This window comes from Denticeps clupeoides, chromosome 5 (assembly GCF_900700375.1).
Source record: "Denticeps clupeoides chromosome 5, fDenClu1.1, whole genome shotgun sequence".
Taxonomy (NCBI): Eukaryota; Metazoa; Chordata; class Actinopteri; order Clupeiformes; family Denticipitidae; genus Denticeps; species Denticeps clupeoides.
In genome coordinates, this window is record NC_041711.1 from 31,353,859 (window position 1) to 31,368,118 (window position 14,260).

The window sequence follows — 14,260 nt, forward strand, 5'->3', positions numbered from 1 at the left end:
CCAGTGTATTTGAGTTCACGCTGAAAGCAATCTCGCCTAAAGATCCATGCCTGTTTCTCTCCATAAATCCCTCTTTAATGTGTTTTTCTTTTTTTTTTTTTATATACACCCCCCCCTGCAAAACTGCACTGTTCTTAACAGCTGCTGTGGATGAGAAGCTTCCATATTGATGTAGAATCATCCAGGTGAATCTTCTGCACATTAACGTTACCTTCATCGTTTTCGTCAGCAGTTGTCTCCGTCGTGATGCTCCTGGAAAGTGGTTTTAACCGCGGAAGATTTCCACACTCGCTTGCAACCTGGCTATTGTAGAGTGAAATGCCCAGCTGCAGCAGTGTGTGTTCATGGAGTTTGGTCATTTTGCAATATGGCAGCGTTCTTTTTTCATGTGAAAGTGAAGTGATTGTCATTGTGATGCACAGTGAAATGTGTCCTCTGCATTTAACCCATCAGCCTGAGTGAGCAGTGGGCAGCCATGACAGGCGCCCGGCGCTTTGCTCAGTGGCACCACAGTGACACCTTGGCGGATCAGGATTCAAACCGGCAACCATTTCCTAGCAGTTAAGGAAGCAGCCCCGTAATCAGAAGGTTGTCTGTTCGAATCCCGATCCGCCAAGGTGCCACTGAGCAACAGAAGAGGGACAGCTAAATGCAGAGGACACATTTCACTGTGTGCACCCTGTGCTGTGCTGCTGTGTATCACAAGTGACAATCACTTCACTTAACCGCTAGGCCACCACATAGGCAACACATCTGATAGATTCGGGGTATCCTTCCCTCTTCCCCAAACACAAATTCTGCAAAGGTTGTAAAGCACAAGGGCCCTAAAGCACAGGCTGCTGAGGCTCCTCAGGAACCACCAAATGCACCCCGCTTGCTCAGCATGGGGGAGACGGTCTAGGCCGCCTCTGCATGTTACAGAGGGCGGGAACACAGGAGCAGGTGTTCGGAATCCATCGCCACTTTCATATTAACGTAAGCCAAATGGTTTAGCTTAATTTCCAGCTTAATTGAGCCTCGTGGCCTCGGGTGATGGATAGCACTAATCACCCAAGCGAAGCAGTCAGACCGAATCTGGTAATTGCCGGCGTGCATTGACGATGCTCCCATCTGCTTTCAGGCAGCCGAGAGCGGCTTTAATATCATGCCTGTGTCTGAGCTTTGTTTTCCAGGGCTGCATTTCTTCCATCATTTGGCTGCGCGGTGCTGGCCCAGCCGCTCTGTTGCGCGTTAAAAGTGGACAGAGGTGGGAGGGAGAGATGAACACCTCTCACATCCTTTGTTGTTCTGAAGCTGTGGGGCCTTAATTTGCTTTTGAGATGTCTGCGCCCCCCCCCCCCCCCCCCCCAAGTCCTTATGCAACAGCTCTGCTGTATCCTCTCATGATCTGAAGTGGTTGTGTAACACCACTGCGAGCAGGAACATACATCTTCTGTTGGGGCTGTTAGGTCGTCTTAGATCGCCGCTCTCACCAAAACTTGGATTCGGCCTGTTGGCGTACAGTTCAGAAGTAACCCAGGTCATGAGTGCTGAAGTGTGTGTGTGTGTGTGTGTGTGTGTGTGTGTGTCGGGGCAGATAAAGGAACAGTTCCACCAGACTTTAATGGTAATTTTTTCCTGCATGATAAATTAATAAGGCTTTTGCAAACCAGTGCTAATTACAATCAGCATTTTTGTCTGTAATTGCATTGCTCAGGCAGAAGTGAGGATGGAGAAAAGTGAATGAATGAAATAATGCAATTTTTTTTTCTCAGACGTATTTGCTGATGCATGATTGCCCTCAAGGCTATTGCAGAATAAAGCCTTCGTTTTTCTATTGTATACCGTAGAATTTAAAATGAGGAACACATTGTCCTCGGTTTTAGAAAATCTGGATTGTGAGACTCCACCTGACCGTCTCGCCATCAGAATCCGGCCTTTTTAACTTACTGACGTGAGACACAGTCCTACAAAAAAGGTGTAAAAGTGTGCTCGTCATTTAACTGAGGCAATGCAACGTCATTTGCGTTTCTGCTAACATTAATACACTAGTAGAACATTGAAAATGGCCACAGTGCTACTTTTAAGGGTTATCATTACAGATTTTAGTGGTGGGACACACATTACCCCGCCACATGGATGAGTCTTTCTGGATGCTTAAATGGTTTTGGATTCAGGGAACCGTTATCTCAATAATTCAGTCCTGAAGTTGCTATTTGAGCGATTGCTAGAAACCAGTCAAGTGTGTTGACGACCGTTGATGTGGAGATGTTAAAAGGCAGGCTAAATGACCAGCATGTCATGCATGTGTTCTTCCTGATGGACCAATAGTGCCTTTTTATTTGTTTTTGGAAAAACCTAAACGTTTCGCCGACATCTTTGCCCCGACTTATCCATTGTGACCGACATTCACAAATTTCTGGAGCACTAGGGTTGCTTGAGGCCTTGAACAATAGTCACTGACAAATGAATTGAGATCTAGCTGTCACTATTATCATGGTTAAGAGGAAGCTGCAGTTCTGCTATTACATTTTTAAACAAGATATTTCCTAAATAACATACTTTCTATTAACCTACACTGTAAAAAAAAAAAAAATTAAGATAACTGGCTACAAAGAAAGTTCTCTCAACGTCTATGTCACAACTATTTGGGCATGAAGTTGAGGGAACTTTGCAGCATTTTTTTTCTTCAGTGTACAGCCTATGAAGCAGAAGTCAGTGAACAAGTCACAGGTTCAAACCTGTGTTCCTGAGCGAGACACTTAACCCTAATTTGCTCCGAGGGGAATGTTGTCGTAGCTACTAATCGTAAGTTGCTCTGGATGAGGCCGTCTGAAAATGCCGTAAATGTAGACACTAGAATCTAGGCATGGGGATCAGTGCTGATACTGTGCAGGCTCTGCCACAAATAAAACAATGTGGGAGAATCAACACATTTACGGGGGTGGTGTCCCACAAGTTGATTTAATGTGGTAGTGGAATGTGATTTATTGTCATTTATTTACCCCCCACCTCATAAAGTATTCATAATGATCATCAGTTTAAGTATCCATGTTTGGAAAAACGTTGGAACACACAATAGATTTCCAATTGAGCATTACAATCTGTTGCCAATGCCCACCATTAAATAACATGTATTTATTGATTCATTTCAGATGTCCTCATAGCCAATGGTGGCAGGAATGACTGTAATACCAGTTGAAACTTGTCACCCTGGGAGTTGTGGTGGTGCTGTGGTTCTTGGCTGCGTGTCAACACGCACGTTGATCCCCTTTTGAGGGTGATTGCTGAATTCCCGAAGCAGCTTCTCGCCAAATACCGCCTGTGGGTGAAGGCCAGCCCTGCACATATTCTCACGGCCTCTTGTGTGCTGCCCAAAAGGGGAACCAGGCGGTCAAGTAAATTTGACATCCTGTTCCATTTGACATTGGAAATATAGATTTGGTGTCTTTAAAGGAATTTTATTTTAATGACCTATGGAGGTCTTTTCATAGCTTTAAGAGGTATATTCCTTTTTTTAGCATTATGCCCAGGTCTCAACACTGTGGGACAAATTTGACCATATGTGGCCTGAGCCGCCAGTTTGTAACATACTGTGTCACCGCAGACTATGCTTACACTTCCTGTTTATTGATATAGGGTAGAGACCAAAAATTCATGATTATGTATGATTACATGTATTTGGGACGTATTACATGTGAATTGCATTGTTAGATTACATAGGTAACATTGGTCTAATGTTACCTAATCTGTTTTAATCTAATCTGCCAGCACGTATTGTATAAATCGAGCTGGAATAAGTTTTTCGAGTGCCTGAGCAGACGCATATACATGCATACATTCTGCAAGTTAATGAGAACAAAAAAAATATATATATAGCAGCTGGAGAGATGTCTGATCCTGGTTTGCTGTTTGTAATTGTAAAAGGTTTAAGATACATTCCTTGTGAAAGATTTAAAATTTTCATTGGGGAAAAAAAAAACTATCAAAATCATTTTTTTTTTTAATTAATGTAACTATACTAATGAACATATGTGATTACTATATGTTTTATGCAACCCTCCCATTTACGGGGGCTTGGGACCAGCACCATGAAATACACTGACTTGTGTGTCCCTTGTGGCTGAGGTTGCATTAGTCACATTAGTAACAAATGTAATTTGTACAGTTGTTACAGACAGTTACAACATTTACACATTGCACCTTTACTGCATCAGTAAAGTTTTTTCCTTTTTATGTACATCAAATTCTTAAAATGTTGATAGTTCAGGTGCAGTATATCATGATTTGCTCTCGATGTTCATTGATCAATTTTATCCAAAAATTATTACAAATTGCATCTTTAAATAGTCATTCAGTTTAATCTCTGCACTGTTAGTTGCAGGAACACTAGTCCTGAAAACGCTCCTAGCTTCTCGTAACCTTCTGGCAGTAGTAAAGCCTTAAAGAAGGGAAATTTATTTTTATGACAGACAACAGTTGCACAAAGCTATTATTTTTTTAATGACCATTGTAATATTCGAAAATGATGACCCATTACTAATCCATATGCAGCAATAAACCCCCACTCAGTTCTCATCTCACGGTGTGTCATCTTTGGCCAAATGTGATGCAAAGCCTATGGCCCTAATAGTTTCCAGCACAGTAGAGGAAATGTAATCCCCATAGATGTCTACCATTAAGGGAAATTATGTCCTCTGACAACTCGTTATTTTTTTTATTTTTTTTTAGACCATTGCCCACAAGCGATGTTCAGCTGGTGGAGTTCAGACATATCCGTGCTGACAAAACCCACGAGGCACAGGCCTCCCATGCTTTTGGTTTATTGAATAATACATCACACGATGAGTAGCCCGCTCCGTTTTAATCGCCTTGTCGCATGCTGAGACGTTGGGGCGTGCTGTTGAAATTCAGCCAGGTCTCAGATGGGGCTCCCTTGTCACCCACACAGCAAGACGACTGTCATCAGCACAGTCCCCCGCCCCTCCCACGTACTGTGTGCTTTTGCTTGTAATTTGCTCTGGGTACGGGAACCAGTTTCCCTTGCACTTTTAAAAAAAATAGTTTTTGTTGGTGGAGTTGGACAGACGACGTCTGCAGTTAAACGAGTCTCCGCCGAGCCGTGCTCTTCTTTCAAGTACTAGACGCGAGCCTCCGTTAATTAGGCTACTGTGAATATTCGCCAGGCTACGTTGAGGGATTGCTGCTGAACGCTGGCCATATGACGGCTTCCTTGTAGGTATGTTTTCCCTGAGCTTTTTTTTTTTTTTTTTGTGCCCTCACACGAGTGTCTTTGTGGAGGAAGCGCTCGTGTTTATGAGGCCGAGCTTGGACTGCTTTATTACAGCTCTCTATCGCTGTGTCCTGAGGGTCCTCTGAATTGAGCCATCTCTGGCCTGGGGCTCGCAGATGGTTGTTTCTTGATAAAATGTCAAGCGGATTTCGTTCTGTTTCAGGCAATTTTCTTACGCGCATCTGAATAGTTGATTGTGCAGCGGAGACCAGGCGCTGGATAGTTATAGTTGCAATGAGACTTGTTGATTTGTTGGGCGCAATTAAACTCAACCACAGGTCCCTTTCGCCCTCAGTCTCTTTCTCGCTGCAACTCCTTCTTAATTTCCTTCATCTTTGCCTGAGTAGTGGCCGGCTCTTTTCCACAGTTTTGTCGGTAGAGAAAGAGGGAAGAACGACCCAAGATGCAGTGTTCTGCAGCATTTATCCAGTAGAACATAGACACGTGTTGACATGTTTTGACTGTGCTGTGGATTGGTGGGTTTGGCTGGTTTTGTACTTGTGCTTTTTCTCTATGGTTTTGTGGATACAGCAAGTCATGGCCTCGGATTTGCATCCCTGACTGTTTCTAGTCTATATATAAGTAAACCAAACATGACATTATAATTCTGGGCAAAGAAGAATGTGTTCAATAAAAACAGAACTATTTGGAAAATGTCCCCTGTTGAAGTTCTTAAAATGGAAAAACGAAACAGGGCATTAGCATTCATGAGGTCTTGAGCCGAGTCTAACTCCTGCTTATAAATGGTCTCATGCCCCTGCTGAGACAACATCAGGTAAGTCACAGTTTTGGGGGATTGACACTGGGAAGCTACATGCAGCTGTTTAAGATTCTCCCCTCCAATTTCCTGTTACATTTACTCCATTTATCACCTTTGTCCAACTCACTCTCACCATGACTTTCATGAGGATAGTTTGATGCATAGAGGTTTTCATCCTCTGCAAAGGAAAGCCAGTGTTCCCTTTCACTTTAGAGGTTGTTTCCATGAAACCGTTTTTTGGACTGACTTTTCTTTTCTTTTCTATTTTCAGTCTCTGGTGAAGGCATGGGACAGCACCTCGCGAAGCGTGAGCAACATGCTGACGCTAAGGTAGGGTCCTTATGGGCATATAGCATCAATAACAGCCAGCATCACAATGCATCATGGGAATGCTCGGGTCAGTTGTGTGTGTTTGCACAGGAATCAGCGCAGTAGCATTTTGGGGACTTTAGGGTTTTTGCAACAGACGCTCAGCATGGAGCAATTTGGCTAGAATCAAGAAAATACTATTGATAGTTAAAGACACACCCAAATCTTTTAAGACTCATCAGAAACAGTCAGGTATTATGCAACACCATGCAGGCTTGCCAATGTGGCTTTGAACACTCTTCCTTTACTCATTCAGTATGTTCTCTTGTAAAAACTTGGCGTAACTGATAAATAGGGAATTATTACAATAGTTATGAGCTACAGGATCAACCTGGAAAGTCATAAGAAGAGCCATGTTTATTGATTTCTGGCTGAACTCCTCCCTTAAAGGTAATAAAAAATAAAGCCTTATCACTGAGAGCGGTGAGGAATAAAGCATGCTGTTACTGATAAAGCTGCAATTTCATGTCTTCAGTATATGTAAAAATGGGTAAAAAGGATGCCATCAGGTCCCTGTGTATGATCATTTCCCCTATCATGTGCCTTAAGTGTATTGTTTATCAGATGTACAAATATCTGTCTTTTGAACCTAGATTAACCTTTAACTGCCAAACAGATCAAACAAATATTACTGCATATGTTTAAGGCACAGCATTCAATACAGGCTGAAACTGGAACACAGGATATGTTATGCTAGCTTTTCTTTCATGTTTTAACTTTGCGAACTGCAAGCATGTCATCTTAAACAATTCTAGTAGAAAAATCAATAAAAACAAATCACCAATGTGTCATATTTTGTTACATTATTATTTTTTTAAAAACTTGACTGTGCTAGATGTGATTGGCTGCTTTGGTGTAACTGGATTCTATTAATGGGTTACTCAGATTTGTTAGACGTTTTATTTTTAATATTTGTATAACCTATAGGTAGTTTCTTTAATGAGCAAAACGTTGAGTTGAAAACCCCAACATTTCTGTAACAGACTTTACAAGAGTACAAACAACTATAAGCAGTATGAACAACCCTACCTCTGCCACCAACACCCACATGTTGGAGGTGGTGGAGATTATTCATGTGGAGGGATTATAGAAAGAAAGCTCAGACAGCTCACACTGCTTGGTTTTTATTTCTAGTTACAGACCTCTCTGGGATTTTACTTTTTCTTTGCTGTTTTTAGTTTTGTAGCAGTTTGAGATTTGCTTGAATGGACAGTGCATTCTAAATAAAATGTATTATTATTGTTATTATTATTATTAGAGACTAATACGTATAACTACGTAACACATGTAAATTATAATATGAACATCTGCTATGTCCTGTTGGTGTATGTTCAAACAGACAAGCTGAAGTGTATTCCAAGAGGGAAGCAATGTGATTATTGAGAGGTCACTAATGCAGTAGTAATGCCCACCGCCAAATGTTGACACAACACATACACGTGAGTGTGCGGGTTCACTTATTTGTCGTGAACATACACCTATTTTCTCAGAACCTGTGACACCCGCCTACAACCCATACTAGTAATAATATCAGTGTTATTATGGCCATAATGGCAATGTCATTTCAAAAACACATTTTCCTGTTTTTTGGAGAACTGTAAAATGCTTTTAGATTTTGATTTGTATTTTTAAAATTTTAGCTATTTTTTATTTAATTCTGAAACAATAAATGCAGCTATATGTGGACGTATATATATGCACAACGTCACAAGATGGGATTTATTACATGGAGCACATGACAGGGGAAGCATCACCAAACAATGACCTGTCTGCGAACAGAAACAAACAGGGCAGCTTTATACAGGCAGACACAGGTGAAAACAATCAGGAAACATAATGAACCATAAACTCCGGATCCGGAGTATCCCCTTTCCGGACTGGATAGATAATACAGCATAAATCTTTAGCACATGTGTTTTTATATTTATATATATATTAAGTATTCTGAATACTTTTATGTACTACTGATTCTGAATATTGTATGTATTGAATCCAGCATTACTTTTTACGTACTGTAACAGAATACATGTACTCTGTATTTTCTCCCTGATCCCTAGTCATCATATTCATACTCGTCTGTCATGTTTGACTGTATTTAAAAGCAATTTTCATTAAATCACCATATCCACTTATTTAATGTGGGTTTTTTTTGTCCTCTTTGTTTCCCAGCCCTAAGCTCCACTTATCTGCATGACACTTGTTCTCTTGTGCTTTAGCATTAATGACGCACACAGAGAGCCACACATGCTGTGGTTTCAGTATTCTCAGTACGTGTCGCGGTTTCCTGCTTGTTGCTTTATGCTCTCTACTTGTCCTCTTTCTTGCTGTTGTAGTCGAGAAAGGGCTGGGAGGGGCATGGATTTCTGACATTTTATCAGCAGGCATGATGCACAGTCAGGGTTTACTTAGGCCTCCGGTATGGATAGAGATTTGCCAGATAAAGATTGTCGCAGGTAGCGATAACACAACCACAGTTTGGGGTTTTTTTTTGTTTTTTTTTGGGGGGGCCAAACCCCAGGGGCTGTCAATCCACCTGACCTGCAGGATAAAGTTTTGTTGTTGTTGCTTTTCTTTGTTTAACTGGTCTTATGGGCAGGTGCTCAATCGTGAACAGAATTCAGGTTAGAACATTTTCTGGAAGATCTGGGATTTTTTTTTTTTTCTGCCACGGCGCCATACTCTGCCTCCTCACAGCCGATGATGTATGAGGTCCTGACTGCTAGCTGCCGTGGTTGCTAGCCAGCGGGCTAAGTGCTTCATCTACAGCCTTCCAATCTGCTGAACACTGTCCTGCTCATCTCTAAACAGATGGCTGCATTCACGCCAATAAAAGCCTTTCTCCTGTGGGCTTTGTATCCATGGAAATCTCTGATGCTTTGAAGTTGCTCTGACGCTCTTTCACTGGCTACATTTCAAACCCCTCTTCATCTCATCCTCTTACGTGGATGAAGACTGCATCACAGATTTGACATGAAGTGTTTACTGCCTACTGTTTTATTTGTCGTTGACTGGATGGGCATTCAGTGAGTCATCTGTTCTTGTGACGTTACGGTGACGCAATGATCGCTTGCATCGTGTATAATTTGCTACTATTTCATGAAGAATCATCACTGGATACTTGTTGGATGATGAGCAGGCCACTCTAACATTGGTGGCAGTGGGCGTTTGCATTGGACAGGATTGCAGAATCCCACACAATGTTCCTGGGGGGAAAAAAGCCAACAGCTTTGATTTTGCATTAAAGGAGGTATACTTTAAAATATTGCATGTTTTTGTCAAAAGGATCGTGGATCATGGAACAGTTTCAAATGTCATCCTGACTTCAGTTTGAGTGCCTTGTGATAATGAGCCAGCCCACAGGATGCATACATGATTATTCAGTGTCTCTGGGATTATTAACCACCCCCATGAATTCAGCTTGACCTTGCAATATTGTCCAGTCACCACAACTACTCTGCAAGTTTGACGAATAAGAGCGGTGTCTCTTTTACCAGTCATAGCAGTTCCACCACATGTGGACCACCGCATGTCACATGAATGTCATGCATTTGCCATCAATTAACTGCAAAATATGTTATTTTCTTCTCACTAGAAGAATATACTCTCTCTCTCTTTCTATGGGGAAATTGAATATTAATGGGGTTTGTTATCTGCATCAATTTTGGGGGTCTGAAAGAAAACAGTTTCCTTCTTGGTTACTAGTTTAAAGGGTGTGTGTGTGTGTGTGTGTGTGTGTGTGTGTGTGTGTGTGTATAGGTGGCTGGTATAAGCTCTATGGAGAAAGGTGTGAGGAGTTAGCCCTGCAGTGCCTGGCTGGATGGTATGGGCTCTTGATTGAACTAGAGCGATAAATCGAGTGGTTCCTTTATTTTATTGCCCCCTCCACCCCCATTCTCTTTTGCCAGCACCTCGCTTTTAGAACCCTGAAATTACACTCAACCCTTTGAGAAATTACACCCAACCCACCTGCACTGAGTTTTAAACAGAGTAATGCACTTTAATGATGTGGTAATTAACCTCCACCTTGCCCAAGTCGTTTTTTACACAGCTTTTCAAATTGATGCCGAGCACAGCCATTAAAATTCAGAACTGCGGCAGCAATCAAATTTCAGCATATTCTCGAGCTCGGCTAAAGCAACCGTACCCTTTATTCTCCTGCACGTTGCTCCTGTCACAAGTGGAAAGCAGAAGGGGGCGGACACGGGGAGGACAGCGGCGGTCTCTGGGGGGGCTTAGTCACTGACAGAGCAACAAGCATCTCGTCTTGAGTAATGAGGCCAGGCTCTTGTAATTGGCTATGGCCCAGCAGCCCAACTTCTAAAAGGACCTGTCTCCCAGTGACAACGACCAGAACGCGTTGGACTGGAGGGAAGCTGGAGAACCTGTAGAACCCGCAGAACCCACCCACAGATACAACAAGTAGTGCAGAAAACCAAGCCTGTTCCTTTTAAGCTGCGTTCAGTTTTAAAATGGATATCTTTATCGTTTTCTGTGGGTTTATTTCCATTATGAGTGTAGGTCATGCATTTGAAGTGCATATAAAAAATGCTGAACGCCATGATTCAGCTGTATAGAATCTGGAATGTTAGATTGAATCATATATCATTTATAATTAAGTAATAATATTTGAACGGAAGTGCTGTATCACCACATTTCATTTTGGAATCTAAATCTCAGCTTCTGGCTTCGTTCCTGGAACCGCAGTGCACTAGTGCCAGTATATCCCATTGTGGCACAACCTTGTGTCTCTTGTTCATGATTTGCCCCTCAAAAACCAGATCCACCCAATATAAACCTCCCGCTCCCCCAAATTGACTGTTCGACACAATTAAAAGTGCCTTGCTCCTGATTTTCGTTTGTAATTAATGTCATCATCATGTTGCTATGTCCAACAGTAGTCAGCAAGCATTGAAGGATTCCAGTAGCCTTGATGTTATTTCTCCATAGCAGCAATATCCTGGTGAAATATCTTTTGGACTGTTAGTCACTGACAGAAGATTTGCAGGGGTCAAAAATCCAATTGTGAGTGGAAGAAATAAATCTGCTGTGACGTGTTGCACTTCATTTTTTTTGTTATGCTTTGACTAGTTTTTACCACAAGTTGAAGGTAGTTTGGGGGACGTACACAGAACAGCTTCCAGCATGGCCTGATGCCATGCCTGGACAGGCCCAGGCAGTGCAAAATATATTTATGAGTGCAGCATTAAGCTGGATATATTATTAACAGGTATGTTACAAGAAAGAAATATTCAGATTTCGATGAAATGGCAAGTGATGGGCAAATTTTGATAAAATTTTCGTAATCAGTGGTCAAAAAAAAAAAAAAGAAACACCCCACAGTGTTTGGGAAGGAATAACTTTGTTGCAAAGTGTAACATGTTGATTATTCATTTCACTTGCCAGCAAAATAATAGCATGTTTAATCATCTGGTATTGTTACACACCCCTTTGCCAAATACTTGGTATTACCCAACACCTCTTTTATTACCCAACACCTCAAAGTGCATTCGACTGGTTTTTAAAGTTCTCCTATTTATTTATTTTTTTATTTTGAGGTGATTAAACATCATGCTGAACCTTCACTAGAACCCCATCCACTTCCCCACCCCCACCCCATGTGAGCCTCCCCCATATTTATGCTCATGCTTTTATTGCAATTATTGTACCACAGTTTACATTTGAATAGCTATTGAATAGGATATTGAATGGATTCCGTGACTATAAACTTTCACAAAAAAAGAAACCTGCTGTGAATCTTGTGGTTGAGTTTGCTTCCATGAGGAAATGTTTCACCTATGGTGTCGTCATTTAGACACTTGTGTGTCGTGAGATGCTGTCATAACAGACAAACAATGCTGAATGATTTTTAGAGATGTCAGAAAGATTTTTATTCGTTGCTCTGTCAAAGTTTTATTTACTTATTTACTTTTTCACATCAGGTTTAGTAATTGGTGTCAACAGAGTTTTTAATTAATATAAAGAATCAGAATATGTTAAACACTGAGTAATCAGTCTACACCCAACATCTTTTGTTTGGCTGCAGATCCAGATATCTACTCTCTACCTCTTCTGCTTGTTGTCATAGTTACAGGTGGGCTAACCTCGAGACCCAGTTAGGATGATGGGCTGAAGGCTCTCTGGAGTTCCAGTTAGCAGCGGGCGGAGGCGAGCGGTGCATCGGCCATTGAAATATTATCAGTATGCTGGGCGACAGGCTCCTTCCCTACCTCCCCCCCGAATGTAATTTGAAAGGTGGACAGTTGGGGAAGAGAGCATTGTTTGATGAAGGAGACATTGCTTGGTCCTTTGAGATCAGAGCAGCGATACAAAGATAAAGACTGAAGGAGTGATTATTCCAATATTTGACCTGGTGTGTTTGCATTAGCATAACAAAGTCAGTCCTTTGGCTGTAGACGAGACACTTTGCATGGATTAAGGGTCTACTCTATGGCATGTGCACAAGGTTCACCTCCATTGGGCTCCACCGTGTGTCAAGCAGAGCATGATAAGACTGGAGAAGGAAACAGGTACATTTTGAACCAGTATGTGACATTCCAGCTTTGTTTGTTTTTGATCTGGCGGTGAGATGGCCAGGGTTCCGTGATGCACAGTTTTCATGATCTCCTCTGAAGTGGATGCTGCTGATTCGCTTCTGGTATCCATGGCTGCACGCATGGGGAGTTTTAAAGTCACTCTTGAAAGCCGCTGTGCATTGTCCATCTTGTTTAATAAGCATCTTCTGCCATGCCGTACTGTGCCTCTGTTCCAGTACCATGCTTCTGCAGAAGAATAGGGGGGGCAACTGCTTTATACCAAATTGGCCATACAATAGACTTTTTTTTTTTTTTCTCATCTACCCTAATGATTACTCAATTATTTTGGAGCTTAATATGACCATGTCGTATGAATTCTGATTCATTTTCTTTGCTCATAAAGATGTGTGTAATGATGTGTGTGTGTGTGCTTTGTTTTATCCTGTTCTAAATGCTGAAATGATTGCTGTAACTGGAGATGACAGGCCTAAGATGCAGCCACTGCAGACACTGCCTCCAGATGAGGGAGCCTGAGCCTCATTTATTAGGCCTGCGTTGCATGCTGTCACCACAGATGGGACAGAGCCTGTGTCCCATGAGGGCACTTCAGCCATATCGTACATAATACGTTGCACTTAGAAGGGACGGGTATTCTCACATCTCGAAACTTCACCAAGAATCTTTCAGTTACTGTTCTAACTATTAGCTCGCATTGTAAATAAGCAATGAAATGATATTAATAAGCGGTTTAATTTTAAAAATAGTTTCTATTGGTGTAGCTTGTTATGAATGCAGCCTTTAGTGAATGACCCCCTTGATCGATCTGGCCATTTATTGTGGTGTAGATTTTTTGCCGTATTTTTATGAATCTAATGAAGTCACTTTCAAACATGGTGTTTCTGCCCTTGATTTACTGTAAACCTCACCGTGCTAATACATGATTCTGCATCTAGCAAATCCATTCAAAGGAAGTATTATTTTGAGATCTTTGGGAAAATTAATTTTCTTGAGGTGTAATTTTGTAATTTCATAATCTCAAGAAAATTATTTAAGCTAAAAAGGTTTCTTCATTTATGAAATAATGCACATTTATCATTGATCAAGTCCATGGTGTAAAGTAGGTCTACATGAGATATTTAAGACATTGATTAATGAAGCAAAAATGCAACATCTAAGACCGTGAACATTTAAGCCTCAGCCATAACTGCCCAGTGGTGAATACCAGGTTGCCCTGACTCACAAAGGAGGGGCTGCAGCCAGACTCATAATGTACAAATGCATATTGCATTTCCTTTGCGTCCATATGCACAGCATTTGGTCACAGTA

At 41.5% G+C, this 14,260-nt stretch overlaps 1 protein-coding gene across 1 annotated transcript in view; it reads left to right on the forward strand.

Annotated features, from left to right (window-relative positions):
• LOC114789595 (myelin basic protein-like) overlaps window positions 1–14,260 on the forward strand; it is a 48,922-nt gene that overhangs the window by 17,418 nt on the left and 17,244 nt on the right. The window contains exon 2 of the mRNA XM_028978743.1: window positions 6,304–6,362. Coding sequence (XP_028834576.1) covers window positions 6,318–6,362 — 45 coding nt within the window. The 5' untranslated portion in view covers window positions 6,304–6,317. The remainder of the gene's footprint in view (window positions 1–6,303; window positions 6,363–14,260) is intronic.